The sequence below is a fragment of the Megalobrama amblycephala genome, linkage group LG3 (assembly GCF_018812025.1).
Source record: "Megalobrama amblycephala isolate DHTTF-2021 linkage group LG3, ASM1881202v1, whole genome shotgun sequence".
Classification (NCBI taxonomy): domain Eukaryota; kingdom Metazoa; phylum Chordata; class Actinopteri; order Cypriniformes; family Xenocyprididae; genus Megalobrama; species Megalobrama amblycephala.
Genome location: NC_063046.1, coordinates 57232508 through 57251692, shown reverse-complemented (window position 1 = coordinate 57251692; position 19185 = coordinate 57232508). Strand labels below are relative to the sequence as shown.

The window sequence follows — 19185 nt, the reverse complement described above, 5'->3', positions numbered from 1 at the left end:
TCTGGGACTGCAATCGCACAGCCCATGGCACAGCGCTGACCCAAGACTATCCTGAGTCATTTTACACCCCATAAAGAACATGGTACGAACAAACAGCTTCCTAAAGTACCATCAGTGTTTTTCCTTCCCTTTAGCTAGGCTGTTTTTCACAAACGCTTCACCTCACTTCATATCACTATAGAGACCTGTCTGTTGTCAAAGCAATTAGCATTGAAGAAAGACAGCGGTGGCCATCCTTGACAAATCAGCCTAAACTACCAGGGCGCATCTGTTCTACTGCACTTACTGCCTCTATAATATTATGTTTTTGACATCAACAAACAGAGAATCCCTACCTCCAGTTGAATCTTTCTAACCTCTAACCTTAACCTTATGTGACATATCTGAAATACAACAGCAGATTTGAGCAGAGGTCTAAGGAGCCTTTGATATCTCCAAAGATTTTATTAATTCTTTTAACTGGACACATTTTGTTTAGCTTAACCCAGCAGGGCTTCTCAGACACTAGACATTGTATAATCCCTTGTGAACAGAATAACGTAATGAACATGACTCCACAATCCAACAATCTCCCACTGCTGCAATACAGTTTACTTTTAGATTCAGCTCCACAAGACTTCTCCTGGCTGCCTTAAGCCTTGTTTTTACTTTCGCCTGGCTCCGCATCGTGAGCCTCTGCTGACTGCGCATACACCTCCCCAAACAGATGTGGCTTTTATACTTGACGTGCTTGCCGTTGCGCTATTCTTTGAAACGGCAGGGGGCGACTTGGAGTAATTGTCCTCTAAACCATCAGGAAGCAGCGGTGAGAAGAAGTAATGCTGCATTCACGTGCTATCGGAAACTTGATAATTCCCACTTTTGAAGTCGTGATTACGAACTCATCGCATTCAAGTTTCAAAATGGGAGGCCATTCTTGTGCAATTTTTACCTAGGAAACTCGTATTTAAGATAAGTCAGAGAGCATGTGACAATACAAACCCAATGTAAACCCACAATACAAAAGAACCAAAGAATTGTGTAAAACTCAGTGACCAGTGACATTACAATAAAATATATGGATATGAAAACACATGTATAAAACTAAATTAAACAACAATCTCCTAAATATTTTCTAATTTCATTAAACATTTTCATTTAATTTCATGAACATTTTTATTAAACATATAAATCTCATGTTTACTTAAAAATCTCAATATTACTCAATATTAGCTTGAGTAGCCCTATGTCTTATTTTTATGGGTTAACAAGAGCTAATGCTAATAGATGGTGTGTCAACTTGATACCTCACACATTCCCCAGAGGTGATGCATGACCTAAGAGAAGAAGCACAGAGCCTTTCAAAGTATACTCTATTTTATAGCATGCATGAATGCAGGGGGTCAACACATGAGCTCTAAAAAGAGCTCATGACGCTTTTTTTCATTTTTGTACAGTAAGTTTTAACCAATAAAAATGTTTTTGTACTCTTTTAAACTAAAGTACCGTCTATCTCATAACCCCCTCACACAAGCGCTTGTCAATGCGGGCATCAGTTGTTGTTGCAGTCTCTGGTATGTTGATGTTGTTGTTCTGTTTTCTACTGTGAAACAATACACTGTAAGTAAAATTATCTGCCAATGGGGTAAGAAAAAAAATTGTGTTTTCCGTTTGCATTAAGATTATTTTTCTTACCCCATTGGCAGATAATTTTACTAGTTTTAAGCAAAATTAATTTAATTTAGATTTTATTCTCACAGGAAACAAGACTGCTAAAACAAAAATGCATCTTGATTTAAGAATTTTTTGAAATTTTGACTGGAAACAATGGTGTGTTCAAGTCCTCCTGGGAAGTTCGTATTTACGAGGTGGGAAGTCGTGTTTACGACGTCAGGTGCGTTCAGGTAACTTTCATCGGAGTAAGATGGCGGTGTACCTTCTCTTAAAGGGATAGTTCACCCAAAAATTATCTGCTTACCCCCAGGGCATCCAAGATGTAGGTCACTTTGTTTCTTCAGTAGAACACAAATGATGATTTTTAACTCCAACCGTTGCAGTCTGTCAGTAGTATAATGCATGGCAATGGTAACAAAATCTATGAGAGTAAAAAAAAACACGCACAGACAAATCCAAATTAAACCCTGCGGCTCATGACGACACACTGATGTCCTAAGACACGAAATGGTCAGCTTGTGCGAGAAACCGAACAGTATAATTTTTTACCTGTAATACACCATGTCTAACTGCCTTGAGCGCGTTCACGGCATCCGGTGTATGAGGTGTGTATGCGCTCTGGCATAGTTTACGCAAGCGCCGGAAGTGATCTCTCGTGCATATACGTCACTCATTGTTTACACTGCACAAACACTGTAGGTACGACGGCTAATCAAAATGCTACTACTTGTGCTTATCCTGTTCAAACTGACTTAAAACTAAAAAATTACATTCTCTCACGCAAACTCATTCAGGAGTGATGACTTTCCAAATATTCCCAACTTCTGAGCCTGCTCACCTGAAGTTATGGTTGATTGCTCTTCGGCTGGATATCAACACACCCATTAACGTACTAAAGTTGTTGAGGGTCTGCAGCGATCATTTTTCCCCTGATGATTTTACATACCCAGGAGAGGATCACTTATGACTTAAACCATCAGCTGTGCCTATGGTTTTTCAATATCCAACTGAGGTATGTGATCTTTGTATGTGTCCTTTTTATTTGTAAAGCTGACCTTATGAAAAGTAATGAAAAGTAAAATAAAATTAAGTTTTGATGTAATAAAACCATGTTTTTTTAGTGGTTTAACAACTGTTATACTACAGGCACCATGTTTAAACTACGCCAGAGCATGTACTGGCATTGAATGCCGTGCGCACACTCAAGGCAGTATTAGAGTTAAAAATTGATATAAATACTGTTCGGTTTCTTGCACAAACCGATCGTTTCATGTCTTAGGACATCAATGTGTCATCACGAGCTGCAGGGTTTAATTTGGATTTGTCTGTGCATGTTTTTTTTTTTAACCCTCATAGATTTTGTTACCATTGCCATGCATTATACGACTGACAGACTGCAACGGTTGGAGTTAAAAATCATCATTTGTGTCAAAGTCACCTACATCTTGGAAGCCCTGGGGGTAAGCAGATAAACATCAAATTTTCATTTTTGGGTGAACTATCCCTTTAATTAATTACACATAAATACAGCACTTCTACGTAATGAAAATGAAGAACAAAGAATGTGCATCAGGTGTGTTTTGCTTTTTTCTGATGTTTTTATTGAATTTATGAAGCCACTGTAAACTTTATCATTACATATTATTTTGTTATATTATAATGCTATCATATTTTCTGCAGGCAATTAGCTTACTTCATTGTAAATATAAAAGCTGGACAATGTTGCTGCTAAATACCTATAATATTGTGGTATTCCGCAATGTTTCGCACCGACACGCCCCCAACTCGTACAGATCGAGGCTTAAAGAAAATCCCGAACTTCCCACTCATATTTACGACATTGTGCTGGCATTCATGTGCGTTCAGCTCGTAAATACGATCATTTCGACGTGACTTGATCGCACCACAAGACAAAATAAGGGGTGTGACAAAATATCGATATGGCGATATATCGTTGTCCTTCTCTGTGCGATATGAGAATCGATATGCTGGTGCCAAATATCGATATTTTAATTAATAAAATAAGGCACAATAGATTTCCCTGCTCCCAGCTTCACTACTTCAAGGCGGCGCTCAACACATGAATGAGGAAAACATGAACAGAAGTTAACAAGCTTAAGAAAAAGAGGTTTTTAACCGAATAGCAGACAGCAGTCTGAGAAAAATAATGCCCCAGCCACATTTAAGTTCAAAGTCTGGATGCACTTAGGCTTTTATACTATTAATGTGACTAATGTACACATCTTTGACGTTTTTCACAGAGCACTTACAAAGATATACACGGAAGCGTTTAAAAGCAGGCGTCTATCAGCGGATATTTTAGGGATCCTCTGATACACACCTGCTTTCAAACGCTCCCGTGCGAATCTGAAGCACTTGATGAAAAGCGTCAAAGATGTTTATTTACAATATGTGTTGGAAGCGTTGATCATTGTAGCCAAATCACAGACATATATGTTGAGCGCGTGAACACACAATGTCCAATCAGAGGTGTTTAAGAATCCGCTCAACAGCACTCAAAATGCTAGGCTATGCTGCTATCGTCACATTTTTAACATTTTAAAATACACTACCTACTTCGGTACCTTTGACAACACTATTCCCAGTATTATTTTAAGGAAGCTGGTAAACACTGAGATGTTCCCAGGTTTAAATAATAGAGGTTGGTATTTTTTTAATGTACCAGGTTTATATAAAACAAGTCAATAAGCAGTTAACTTAGGCTAAATGTCAGTTTACACGCAAATAAAAGTTTAAGCTTTTAAAAAGTATAAGCACAAAATGTTTAATTTACTTAAAATGTTAAATTTAATAACAGACTGACTTTTTAACAGACTTTTTGTGCTGATTTCTAACAATTTGGACTTTAATAAAGAGAGAAAACCTATATATATATATATATATATATATATATATATATATATATATATATATATATATATATATATATATAAACCTATATATATATATATATATATATATATATATATATATACAGATATTGTAATGTATCATTATAGGATTGTCTAGCAATATATATCGTTTATCACAGAATCACTGTATCGTGATATTATTGTAATCGTGAGCCATGTATCGTGATCGTATCATATCGTGAAGTACCCTGCAATTCCCACCCCTAAAAAATACCAAGTATGAAAATAATTTTTTGCAGTGTAGCCCGGGCCAGTGTTGCCATCTTGTGGAACAATGATTAGTGCAAAACAAATTCAATTGCGCATGTGCGATCTGCGTGTAAAAAAAAAAGTATGCGTGGTTACAAAAATCGGGTGGCGAGAATACTGTTATGGTGACGAAATTTGCATCTGTACATGAACCCTCACATATGCATAAAAACACAAGTATACTTTGGGCTTTAATCCACGTTTTCCTACAATAAAGGCAGTAGTAATTTTTTGAGCCTCATTAAAATCTCACAGAAAATGGCTAAATTCCTTATCTGCTAAATTTGGTGTTGGTGATTGTGAATGCGATACTTCTAGCTGTTACAAGCCTAAACTTACACAGTATGATGCACATGATTCTGCATTGAAATTGCTGCAAGGGGGATTAAGCCAAGAACAGACAGCATTTTGAAAACAGTCCCATATGTGGAATCCAATCATAACAGTGGGCATTTATGCTGTATTAATAATATTAATATTATTTATTTTACACCTAAAAAGGCGAGTGTTATGTTACCGAACATCACAATCCTGTGGGAGTATGTGGACTGCTGTTGAAGCCATGTGACGTACTAGAGGAAACTGCAAGGATGCTGCTTGAAATAATTGCAGCATTGATCCCAAAACCAGTTTGCTGAATCTGTGGATGTTTTGAGTTCAATGTGCAAATGGCAAAAATTTGTGCAGAGTGTTCAAATTAAACTGATTAGGTACGTCCTATCACTGTGCAAGCAAAACCTTAAGTAAAAAATCTAATTTTAGGTCACCAGAAATTATTTTGTACGGAGCACAATATTCTGTACGTTTGTACATTGCTTAAACACCATATTACATTTGTGATTAATGAAACAACATGCACAGCAGACTATTTTAAGGGAAGTTCAGTTGGAAATTGTGTATCTTCTAGTGTGGTGCTTGAAGATGCTTTGGAAGCTGCAGGGGTTAGGGATTTGGCTCAAGGTTAAACTGCTGTATTAGATCATGATTATTGTTAGTCAAGGCCTCATTGCTGTAGCAGAGACAAATGGATTATGCTACATAAAGCCTGCAGGATTATTTCAGCTGCATCCATGACTACTGCATCACAAATGAAGAGCTTATGCCTTCATGGACAACCAAAACATAGGAAAACTATATTCACAGTCATGCATGGGCATATGCATATGTCTCTGAGTGTATCCCATAAAGACAACTTCTACCTGTTGCCTGGCAACATTTGAGTGCTGACTCGGTCCGGTATTGTGTGTTTAGAATTTATATGACTCTTCATAATCCTCAGGATCTCTTGCGCATGCCAACCACTCTAACAACCTTTCAATTCCTGTCCACTTATTAACCAAATAATAGAAGTCTACAGGACAACGGGCCTCCAGAACATAAGTTGTAGAGCCCTAGATAACACGAAGCCACCAAAGCGTGGACTGCGAGGAGGACCTCAAGGGCTGAGAGTGGCTACTGGTATGGGGCCTTGTATAAGATTACTATTTATGTAGTTGAAAAGAAATAATAATTTGCATTTTTCTGCTTATCCCTTGGTCTTCAAACTTTGGTCTCTGGTTAGGGTATTGTGATATCTCCTATTACTGCAGTAATCCTGCCCAGAAATCACTCTCTTACAATCAGACCAGTGACCCAATTACTCAATCTCCTCAACCAGTCTTCAACCAATCCACCATTCATATGGGAAATTCTACATTGGTTGAACAGTCAGAGGAAGGAAGAGATGTTGTCAACTCACCTTTGGCTGGGCCTCCACTTCCACCACCTGGTTTCTGTTTACGATGCCCTTGACGAAAGTCTCTACCGTCCCATTGAACTTCATAAAGACCACATAGGTGGCATAGGCAAGCAGCAGGCTGATACTTTCCCAGTACGTGATGTAGTTATCCAGGAAGAAAACTATGAGCATGATGAGGCCGATGATGTAGAAGGAGACGTCTCTGAAAAGAGGCCACCATGTCAGGTTCAGGATCTCTCTCGAGAACACAGCACACATTCCAATAACGAACAAGATGTTGAACACTGCGGAGCCGACAATGGTTCCGATGCCCACGTTGCTGTGGGAAATGAATACGCCAATGACAGAGGTGAAGAGCTCAGGAGCCGAGCCCCCAGCCGCCATGAAGGTGGCGCCTGCCACATCATCTGAGATCTTGAGTTTCTCTGTGATGACCGTGAGCGCAGGGACAAAAAACTCATCGCAAACGATGGCGAGTGCAATGAACATGTAGATCATGCCGAACATGTGTAACACGACAGCGCCGCGCCGACGGTCCTCCAGGCTGAACAGGTCAGTCGGATAGTCCCCTTGACTCTCGTTTGTCTCTGCGGACGAGCGCATGGCTATGGGCGTGTCCTCTGAGAGGTTACTGTGGTAACTCAGGTGTGTGGATAGCAGTGTCCTGTGTGGAGCGTGGCTCTGTAGCCCCTCCCACTGAGCAGTAGAGTGCCATGAGAAGGCCAATGCACTTATTGCTACCAGACTGATGAGGAGGCCGATCACCCGTGCAGGCCTGAGTTTTCTCCACAAGCGCTGGCGGGCACAGACAATCTGACGGTGCTGCACGTCGGAGGCCATGACCATTCTCTCTGCTTCAACGCTCATGTGCTCTCTTGTTACGTTACGGTTGGGCTTGGCGCATGCTGAGAATGCTACTTGTACAATAAATCTGTGGAATCCAGATGTCCTTCAGCACACCAGAGGCTTCCTCATATTAGCCTGAGAAAAATAATCACAGAGAAAGGGTGGGGTGGGGGTTAATCACGCACCACACAAAGCCAGCTAGATCTATGCTGCCAGGTCGGTGTCCGTGCACTAAGTGTGTCTGAGTGCACTAAGTAAGTGGTGTGTGACGTGTGAATCTGTGAGCATCTGCGATTGCTGACTTGCTCTCACTCACAGCTGCGTCTGCATTTTCAAGGTCACAGTGAAACGGCACAAAGTCAAAAGCATGTCTGCATCCCTCTCATGCGCGACGCAGCAGTTTCACAGCATGAACCTTACATAACCAAAAATAAGATCTAAATAAGAGCTAAAATTCATCAACAGTGATACTACTGAGAAATCTGACTGCAATGAAAACAAATGTCTTTATTTTGACTCCTTATTATCTATAAAAATATTTTTCTGAACATCTGAAATTAGTAGATTATCAAATAACAATGCTTCTGAACATCTGAATGAAACTTTCATAATTTAATTTCAGCTCTACTCCTGCCAGTGTTACAACACATTTAAAAGTCTTCCTCACTAGATCAACACTATTCCTTCCTCATTGATCATGCTATTAGAATACTAGAATGAATGTAGCCTGATTAAAGAAAGGTCTATTATTTACATGTACATATATCATATTTTCTATAAAGCATATTAAAGTGAGTTACCAGTATGCTCATTTATTGTATTGAAGCATTTATAGGCTTAGTCGCTGGAACAGATACAAATTAAGTGCTAAGAGTTGTTAAAGTCCAGCAACTACAGTAGCAGAAGGAGAAAGTGCAGTACAGAAAATGGAAGTGTTGAGTGAGTTGGTAAGTATGATTAGTTAGGCTAACTCTGTCTTTATTTTGTTTTACTTTTACTGAAAATAACAATCACTATTATTATTAATTGTTGTATTACTAAGTATAACAATAATGTATAATGGGAGATGGTTTCATTTGTTATTTTGCGAATACTGATTTTTGGACATATTTAGGTAAATAATTAAATGAACATCTGTATTTCTCCAAACCCTTTACTTATGCTCGTCGTGTTGTCATTCTCTCTCTCTCTCCCAGTCATTTGTCATATCATGTTATGAACATCATCAGTAAATTTCTCCATGCATGGCAATGTCACTTCTAATAATGCTGTCATTCATCATGTTGCTATTAAAGGGCGGTATGGCTGTCATACCTGAATAATCACCGTCTGTCTGACATAAAACAGACCTGTCATTCTCATGACCTCTGAGCTCTGTGACAAAATATGTATGATATAAATATAAAATCACGGAATAATCAATAGTCTGATATATGAAGGTAAGTTCTGACCTAACGCACCGTTGTCTGCTCATACTCTTAATAACACTAATGATGCATCATGTGCCATGTACAACGAATCAATTCCGAGCTGTATAATAAAAGGAAATAAATACGCAGATAAACTCACTGATAAAAAAAATGTGACTTACATTCAGAGGTGATGGATGAACGCGACGGTTCGGTGCGGCGCGTGCAGCAGGTTGACAGTCCGCGTGCGTCCTCTCTCGTGCCCTCCAGTTATTTCTCTCCGTCTATGATGATGATGATGATGTTATTTAGGGGCGGAGCTCCGAAAGCGCGTCTCTGTGTCCAATTTCATGATTTTATTCCCAGACATTACCTATGGCGAGGAGCAATGATCAAACTGACCACAGCCCCTTTCTCTTTCTGCGTGTGTGTGTGTGTGTGTGTGTGTGTGTGTGTGTGTGTGTGTGAGAGTGAGAGAGCGCGCGCACAGGTGTCGCCCAGCACGATTCCGCGCCGCCGTGTGGCTCTGTGACATCACAATGGCCCGAGTGGAAGCGTTGTCGTGGTTACAGCAGCAGCGTTCTCCGACTGGAGAACTCTCACATCATCACGAGTTCCGACTGATAGGAAAAGAACAAATCATCATGTTCACAGATTCTCCCCCTCCCATTCATAACTGACATGACACTGTATTATTTTTAAATGGTGCCTCCGGTTACTGTATCATATAGTACAGATAGTACTTTTAAATACTTCATAGCCTCCAAATGAATTAATATTTTTACACATACGATGACAATATCAGAATAAGAATGCTTTTTGCAGTAATGAGATTTACAGAGAATGCTTTTTTTTTTTTTTAAATGAAAGTTATGTCCCAAAAACAGATAGAAGCTTTTATTGGCTTCATTTTCTTAATGCAAACTGTAATCTCTTTTTTCTTAGATAGGAGATCATTTTCTTTATAGTCATTCATGAGATTCATTCACATATAGCATGATGACCACAGCAGTGGTTGTTGTGGCTGTGCTGATCAAATGTGATTACGCATAACTGCCCTCCCTCAGACTCACTTGCATTTGAGTTTATTCTGTAAAAAGTGCGGTACAAGGTTTGAGAAACCTATTAATATTGAGAATCTTTCTTTTGGCCAAATTTATGGCTGTGTGGGAGAAAATCTCTCTCCATCTCCCTCTTTGGAAATGTACCCTTCACCCTTTAAAAAAAAAAAGAGAGAGAGTCAGGCTCTATTCATGAGTCTGTTTGGTGTGTTGAGTGAGTTCATTTATTCACAGTTTCCTGAGTGAGCTGACAGGGATCAATGTATTGGTGCTCTAAATCTGTCATTTTTGTCTCAAATTGAGACTCTCCATTTTTATTCTTCTAAAATAATGGCTGTGTTTACTGATACTGTCAGGAGACAGAAGTGTGAAAGTGTTGGGGGTGTATGAGTGTTGCTGGTGTTTGGTTGGGTTGTTGTGTCGTTTGTGTGTGTGTGTGTGTGTGTGTGTGTGTGTGTTGTTTGGGAATGTTTATTCGGGTAATTGCTTTTATTCACTGTGCAGATCTATGCAGTATTTTTTGCTGAATCTATTACAATTGCCCACGCAGAATCCAGAACACTCTTGCCCTCATCAACACACACACATTCTCGCTGGCTCATTAAGTTACTGTTTGATGGACACAATTCAGAGTGAGTCATGATTTACAGTCTGCTAGTGTTAACTCACCTCTCTATCAATTTATAATGATTGCATAGTCTGTGTGTGTGTGGTCCTGGTATTCCCTACATTATGGGGACCAAATGTCATTCCATTTATATAATACCAGTAATTTTGACCTTGTGGGGACTTACGTCTATGGAATGTGCCCATAAAAAATGGAAACCTAATATCTGTGTGTGTGTGTGTGTGTGTGTGTGTGTGTGTGTGTGTGTGTGTGTGTGTGTGTGTGTGTGTGTGTGTGTGTGTGTGTGTGACACACTGACCAACAGATTCCCAAGCAGTTTGTTCAGCCAGCCAATAAGAGTAATATTCACAAAGTTGGGTAACACAAGATCAATAATTAGTTCTGATTTAGAGCCCAACAAATAATGTACTAATTAATCTTGTTCACAATCAACAAGACATCACTCTTAGTGTATCTTTTTGCATTGACAGTTCAGTAAATTATTCTTAAATGACTGTTAACAGCAGCTAGTTTATCACAAAACATACTTGTTCAGATTCAGAATAGTAATCATAGATCTACTACTACTCATAGATCTAAAATTAAAACCATAAAAATGAACTGAAAATCTAACTTGGCTTATGTCATGAATTGGACTGCACAGACTTTCATAGTAAAAGATGCCCGATATTGCCACCTTGGGGCAAAAGTGTGTCAGAAATAACCTTTGACTCATTTGGCCTTGCTATAGGTTTACATCCATAATGAAGTATCCTACAAAATACGATATAGGATTTATAGTTACACATGTTTCGGAAAGATTTAAGCTGAAACATTTCCTGTCAATTTTGTGGACCTGAGGGGGGGAGATGGACAATTCTGCATTTATTTTATCACTGTATTTACTCAAGATTGCATTTTTGTTTCAAGATTGTTTAGAAACCTGAATTTTGTGTATTTGAGGTGAATTTTTATTTTTAGAATGATATTTTGAAATGTAAAAAAAAAAAAAATACATTATTACATTATTAATTATTATTGACACATTATTTATTTTATTAGGGAAATGCATAAGAAGTAATAGATTTGGTGTGCAAAGATTACACATTTTATAAACACTGAAAACATGTAAAGCAGTAAAAAAAAAGAATGTAACTATTTTCTCCTTTTTTTGCCTGGCAGCTGTTGTTATTAATGTGACTTTGTTTCCTCTTGTTTGTATTTAATAATAATAATAATAAAAAAATGTCATTCAGTAGTTCATTGTCTAACGTTCTATCACTGTTCTTCGTGTACTTCAGGTAGGCCTACCAATAGCAAGAGGGAGCAGGAAGTTACATGTTTTCATAGATGCAAAAAACCTAGGGGGTTTCTAGGATAATGACTTCATTTGTTTGATTCGATACATGGTCTCTCAACATGTATTATGAAAAGCTCAGCTGCGGCAGTGTCAGTGAAGGCTACACCGAATAGTGGAACATAATAACGTGGTTTAATAAGCTGAAGGTGTGTACAATTCAAACTACTTTGTTAACCCCCAAACAATCTGCATTAACAGTAGCTGCTGTTCAGTCTCCTTCCACTCTTCTAAATTCTTCCCTCACACAAGAGTGTGTTCTACGGTGGCCCAGTAGTGCACAACACAATGAAATTAAAAAAGCAAACATAAGTTAACAACACAACGAAATCGAGCCACAGCACAACGGAAACAAGCCACAACACAACGAAATAAAGCCACAACACAACGGAAACAAACCACAACACAACGAAATAAAGCCACAACACAACGGAACCAAGCCACAACACAATGAAATAAAGCCACAACACAATGGAAACAAGCCACAACACAATGGAAACAAGCCACAACACAACGAAATAAAGCCACAACACAACGGAACCAAGCCACAACACAATGAAATAAAGCCACAACACAATGGAAACAAGCCACAACACAATGGAAACAAGCCACAACAAAACGAAATAAAGCCACAACACAACGGAAATGCTCCCGACCACTTGGGGGCTCTCAGAGCTTGGTAGTATTAGTATTCCTTGCCACTGTTCTATAAGCTTGATGCTTTAAGATTGATACATAATCCTGCAATAAAAATATTACTTTGTATTGACCTGACCAGGCAGCCACAGTTAGACTATTTGCAAATTTCATGCACTCTTTTTGCAAAACTTAAACACAATCTCACTCACAAAAACACATTTTGCACTGTGATGCATTTGTTGCAAAATGATGAACACGAGCAGCAAAAGAAACACAACTACAACACAGTTATCATGTTAGGCTACACACAATGATTCAAAATTGTTTACACTTGTTTCTAAATAGGGGTGTATCAATATTTCGTGCCACAAGATCTCGCAATATTAAAACGTGACGATATTTCTTATTGAGGTGAAACGCTGTTTCTTGATATCAAGGTGAAGGTATGGAGCCCCACACATGACATTGTAAGAAAAAAAAGTAAATTGTGTGCACGATTCACTATTTCATTCCTCGATTTGCTAAATCGTGAGCACGATTTACTAATTTGTTCCTTCGATTTATAAATCGTTTGCACGATGTAGCAAATCGAGGGAATGAATTAGTAAATCATGCGCAGGATTTATAAATCGAGGGAACAAATTATTAATGGCACACAATTTAGCTTACTATTTTTTTCCTGCATGTTATGTGCAGGGCTCTGTATGACGGAGTTGAGTTTGTGGCAAAACCTTTTACAGTGCGGTCGCCACAAAAATAGTCTGATGCTGTATCCCAATTTGCATTGTATCCATCCTAAATAGTATTCGAAATTACAATTAGTGTCCCAAACAAGTGGCAACCTCCCCCAGTTTCTCTTGAAGCCAATATGGAAGTGACTTAAACTGCAATTCATCGACTGGCCGCTAAGGACAGGCTCCAAAAGAGAGCAGAATCTCATTGAGTCCCATGTTAAAACGGCCAACTTTACAGCAGAAAAAAAACGTTTACAGCCTGGATCAAATTGTGGTTTTGGTCTATAGTGCTAATTCTCCCCTTCATGACAACTCTGAGGGGGGTGTTTTTTTTTATAACTTGTCCATTTAAATTATATTAAGCCTTAAATTTCTGCATAATTAAGGGTGTGGCCACTTGAGTGACAGGTTTGCCGCTGCTGTCTGTGAGCCGTCACTTTACCTCAACTAATTTCAGTCGCTGAATTTGGCATCTCTGACGTGTTTGTGCTTTTTTACAATTATAAAATAATATGGTTCCCTTTCAGTCGGTCACGTTCGACGTACGTCAGTAGTGACCGACGAATTGGGATATCGCTAGAGAGCCCTATCAGCTTCGAGTGAACTAAAACAAGCCAATGGAATTGGCGTGCGATATTTGCATAATGCGCACCGCCTCCGACAGGTGTATATAAATAGGAAGCAGATGCAATCGCACTCTGTCTTTCGCTTCGGAGCCAACAGTTGGTGTCCAGCTTCAGACTTCACAAGAGTGAAACTAAACAGCCTTGGAGATTCAGCGTCTGTTTGTGTTGGCGTTAAGGCACAACAGCGAGGTCGCGAGCTTCCCGGGGAGCCTGAGCTTAAGCTCTCAACTGCTGTTTTAACAGCAACTGAATTCCCATATAAAACGCAGTTGTCTGTTGCGATTTGGGCTGGTTCCTCCCGGTGTGTTCGGGGAGTGGTGTACCTGAACACATCGCGTCACTCCCTGTGTGCTTCAGCACGAGAGAGCTGACTCTTCCCCTTCTAAAAGAGCTTCACAGACAGACACTGCATCTTTTTCAAGACGTCATTCTGTCTGTGCGTTTCTGGAGGCCGTCTGTTCCTATCCTCACTGACGGCCACTATCACTTTCTCTCATGTCTGCTTAGCGTGCTGAGACTGTGTTTGTGGGTGGTTCATATTCTCTTATGAGAATATGCCCACGTCGGCGCGTTGTTTGTCTCGCCTTTCTCGTAAGGGCTTGAGCGTTCAGCGCGCCGTGTGCCGTCGAGCTGCCGGCTGACAGCGCGCGTTGCCATGGCAACCCTGCGCGTCGTCTGGCGCTCTAGATGCACGGTCGAGACTCGAGCGCCTTTAATGAGGTGGAGTCCCCTCACTTATTCTCCGATCTAGTTTATTTTTCTGAATAAGAAAAATACTACTTTGGTTAATAAGCCTGGGTGACCAGAGGATCACAGTGGGGCTATACCCGCCGAGCCATTCTCCGTGGGCCCCCCACTCCTCTAGTGCATCGCAAACATGTTGTGACTATGGGGTGGTTCATGTTTAATAAAACATGGCCACGTCGGCGCCCAGTGCGCCATGTGTCGTCCAGTTGGACGGCCACGTTCACTGTCCAACATGGCTGGTAGCTTCTGCTTGGATTGCTGGTCCTTCTCATGAGGGACCTAGCGTCTTAGTCGGAGCTCCAGCAGAGGATCAGATGTCGACTGCTACATTGGAGAGAGTATTGTTGGGCTCTGAAAATGAAGATAATGCTGAGCGTCCCACAGTCGTGATGTGCTCATGCTGAATCAGATTCAGACTTGACAACCATGCTTTCCCGGGCCCCTGGGGGCGTTGTGTGACACGCACTCGCCTTGCCCCGCCCCCTGTGCCTGGACGTGCATGGAAAAACTTGGCAGTTTTGTAGCCTCTTTGGTGTTAAATATGGAACGCCAAGGGGGCCATAATCTGCATTACAAGTTTTTTCTCTCTCACTACCCTTTAGGGTGGGGTCGCAGTGCTACGGGCACACCACCTCTGCCCTGCATGGGTCTTGGCCCCCGGCAAGTCCGTGGTAGGCCAAAGCACTCATTGCATGTGGGTAGTTCTGAGTCAGGGTTGAGCTACGCATGATACAGGTCATAGCGCAGGCCTCTGGCCAGACAATGTCCACCATGGTGGTCCGGAAACACCCCTGGCTGGTCTTGCTGGGATGTGTCATCGTCAAGTACACTTTCTCGATGTGCTCATCTCACAAGCTGGCCTAAAACCCAGCCCGCTCTCCCCGCAGCCAACCCAGTTGGTTAGCAGGAGGCGGTCCTGGGGATATGGTGACCTGCAGCTGAAGTAAACAGTTCTGTCCCCGGAGGAGGGCCGGGTGGAGATTTCTGGTCTGTTCCGCCGCTGGCTCTCCGGAGTCCAGCGGTACCCACGAATAGAACTGTTATCTGATCCTCCAGGTCCCAAGAGGGTGTGGCTGGTAGTGTGCAAGGCCCCCCCTTGCCACTCTCAGCCCTCTCTCACTTCACCAGCAGGTTCCAGTGTGGTGGTTCAGGCCGCACCCCATGTGCCGTCTCCCATTCACACTGCTACCTCGCAGAGTCTGACCACACTCCGGGCCGCTCCCATGCCGTCCGAGTCGGGTCCCCGTACTCTGCCTCGCTGCCCCACCCCCGGTGCGTCTGTGGTGCCTTTGGTCCCGCTGGCTCGGTGTCTGGAAGCGTGGATAGCGCTCCCCAGCCTGTCCAGCTGGCTCATTCGTACCATCAGACTCGGCTATGCGATTCAGTTCGCCCGGCGTCCCCCGGTTTTCAGGGGTGTCCACTACACTCAGGTGTCACTGGACAACGCACCTGTTCTCCGGGCGGAGATTGCTGTCCTCCTGGCGAAGGATGCAATCGAGCCGGTCCCTCCAGCCGATATGAAGTCGGGGTTTTACAGCCCCCTACTTCATTGTACCAAAAAGGGCGGTGGGCTATGGCCAATCCTGGATCTGTGCGTCTTGAACCGGTACCTTTACAAGTTGCCGTTCAAGATGCGCAGAAGCGCGTTTTCGAATGCGTCCGTCTCCGGGATTGGTTTGCAGCGATCGACCTGAAGGACGCGTACTTTCATGTCTTGATTCTGCCTCGCCACAGACCCTTTCTACGGTTTGCGTTCGAGGGTCGAGCATATCAGTACAAAGTCCTACCCTTCAGGCTGGCCCTGTCGCCCCGCGTCTTCACGAAGGATGCGGAGGCGGCCATTGTTCCCCTCAAGGAACAAGGCGTTCGTATTCTCAACTACCTCGACGACTGGTTGATCCTGGCCAGCTCGCGAGCGCAGTTGTGCGAACACAGGGATATGGTTTTAGCTCACCTCAGCCGGTTGGGGCTTCGGGTCAACTGGGACAAGAGCAACTCTCCCCCGGGCAGAGGATCTCTTGTCTCAGTCTCGAGCTAGACTCGGTCGCCCGGACTGCGCGCCTCACCGAGGATGCCTGGAGTTGCTAGCAGTACGTCTTGCACTGGGCCGCTTCAAGGAGCTGCTGTCAGACAAGCACGTACTGGTCCGCTCGGACAGCACTGCGGCCGTTGCGTACATCAACCATCAAGGTGGTCTACGCTCCCGTCGCATGTCGCAACTCGCCCGCCATCTCTTGTTGTGGAGTCAGAAGCATCTGAGGTCCCTTCGGGCCACTCATGTCCCAGGTGTGCTCAACCGTGCAGCCGACGAGCTGTCACGGCAGCCTCCACTTGCGGGCGAGTGGCGGCTCCACCCCCAGGCGGTTCAGCTGATTTGGCAGCATTTCGGCGAGGCCCAGGTAGACCTGTTTGCCTCCCCAGAAACTGCCCACTGCCAGTGGTTCTATTCCCTGACCGGCAGCACGCTCGGCACGGATGCCCTGGCACACAGCTGGCCCCAGGGTCTACGCAAATATGCGTTTCCCCCAGTGAGCCTTCTCGCACAACTCCTGTGCAAGGTCAGGGAGGACGGGGAGCAGGTCTTGTTAGTGGCTCCGTACTGGCCCACTCGGACCTGGTTCTCGGACCTCATCCTCCTCGCGACAGCCCCTCCCTGGCCGATTCCTCTGAGGAAGGACCTCCTGACTCAGAGACGGGGCACCCTGTGGCACCCTGTGGCACCCGCGTCCCGATCTGTGGAACCTCCACGTGTGGTCCCTGGACGGGATGCGGAGGTTCTGAGTGATCTCCCGCAAGCGGTCGTAGACACCATCACTTCCGCTAGAGCTCCTTCCACTAGGAGCCTCTACGCGCTGAAGTGGAACCTGTTCGTCGAATGGTGCGCCTCTCGCCGAGAGGACCCCCGATCATGCTCGGTCAGATCTGTGCTTTCCTTCCTGCAAGAAGGGTTGGAGCGAAGGCTGTCTCCCTCCACCCTGAAGGTGTATGTTGCCGCTATCGCTGCACATCACCACGCAGTTGAGGGTAAGTCCCTGGGGAAACACGATCTGATCGTCAGGTTCCTGAGGGGGGCAAGGAGACTGAATCCTCCTCGCCCTTCCTCCGTACCCTCTTGGGATCTGACCCTGGTTCTCTCAGCTCTCCGGGGTCATCCCTTTGAGCCCTTGCGATCAGTCGACCTGAAACTAATGTCTCTGAAAACTGTCCTTCTGGTCACATTGGCTTCCCTTAAGAGGGTAGGGGACCTGCATGCGTTTTCGGTCGACGAAGCGTGCCTAGAGTTCGGGCCCGGTGATTCTCACGTCATCCTGAGACCCCGGCCTGGATACGTGCCCAAGGTTCCTACCACTCCCTTCAGAGATCAGGTAGTGAACCTGCAAGCGCTGCCCTCGGAGGAGGCAGACCCAGCCCTAGCTTTGCTCTGTCCCGTCCGCGCTCTGCGTGTGTATGTGGACAGAACGCGAAGCTTCAGGACCTCAGATCAGCTCTTTGTCTGTTACGGAGGCCAGCAGAAGGGAAAGGCTGTCTCCAAGCAGAGGATGGCCCACTGGATAGTGAATGCCATCGCCTTGGCGTATGAATCCCAGGGCGTGCCTTGCCCGCTCAGGTTGAGAGCCCACTCCACCAGAGGGGTGGCCTCTTCCTGGGCGCTGGCTCATGGCGCCTCGCTGACAGATATCTGTAGAGCTGCGGGCTGGGCGACACCTAACATGTTCGCTAGGTTTTATAGCCTACGTGTAGAGCCGGTATCTTCACGTGTACTCGCATCCACTAGTCGGTAGACGTGTTGTACCCGCTCTAAGTGTCGGCTTGCAATGCCATTCCCGCCCCTTGGCCGGATACGTGCATACTTTTTACTCCAGTCGTGTTCCCCGCTTGGCGAACCCTGTCGAGTTCCTCCGCCTCCCCCTTTGGCTCGGACATTGCGGAGTGTCTGATGCCAGGCCTACATCCGTCGCTGACGCTGTCTGTTGGCTGGGGCCCATATGTCGTGACTCCTCTATGTGAGCGGTCCCATATGTGTATTCATCCACGGTTTAAAACTCCCTACGGGCCGAGTCCGTGTCTTTCCCTTAGCAGAGCCAGCTCTGCTGTCACCTGTCAGATGAGTCTCCCCCTACCCAGGTGGAGCCATCCCAGGGACTCCATATGCATAGTGCCCCCCGGGCCAGTCCATATGTGTATTCTCCACGTAAACTCCTCCCCCATTGGGTAGGTAGTGGCCTCCGCAGCGTCCCCTACGGGTTCGCTTCCCCAGTGTAGTCTAGTTTACTTAGTGGGTATGTCGGAACAGCAGTAGACTCTCTCGGCGTAAGCTCGCCCCCTTCACCGTCCCAATTGGTGCGACGGGTGGCTAGAGCTTGCACTGGGCACTGGAAGGGGTTTCATAACTGTGGCGCTTTATTTGGGATCCCAATTCGTCGGTCACTACTGACGTACGTCTCCGTTCCCTCCTTCAGGGAACGAGGGTTACATACGTAACCGAGACGTTTTTTGCGTTAATGGTCGAGACTCGAGACAGATTTGCATCTGTGTACTTGTGCACACATGCGGAAGATAAAAAGAACACATGTTGTTGGATCGTG

General features: G+C 43.9%; 1 protein-coding gene across 6 annotated transcripts in view; it reads right to left on the bottom strand.

The window, feature by feature from the left end:
- The window catches only part of LOC125265749 (sodium/potassium/calcium exchanger 2-like), a 74335-nt gene extending 64836 nt beyond the window's left edge, over window positions 1-9499 (bottom strand). For 2 of the 6 annotated variants that reach the window (XM_048186176.1, XM_048186178.1), the window contains exons 1-2: window positions 9011-9499; window positions 6574-7554 (exon numbers count right to left, since the gene is read on the bottom strand). In XM_048186176.1, coding sequence (XP_048042133.1) covers window positions 6574-7440 — 867 coding nt within the window. In that variant the 5' untranslated portion in view covers window positions 7441-7554; window positions 9011-9499. The remainder of the gene's footprint in view (window positions 1-6573; window positions 7555-9010) is intronic. The other 4 variants (XM_048186175.1, XM_048186179.1, XM_048186177.1 and 1 more) reach the window with 4 other exon arrangements.
- Between the last annotated feature and the right edge of the window lie 9686 nt (window positions 9500-19185).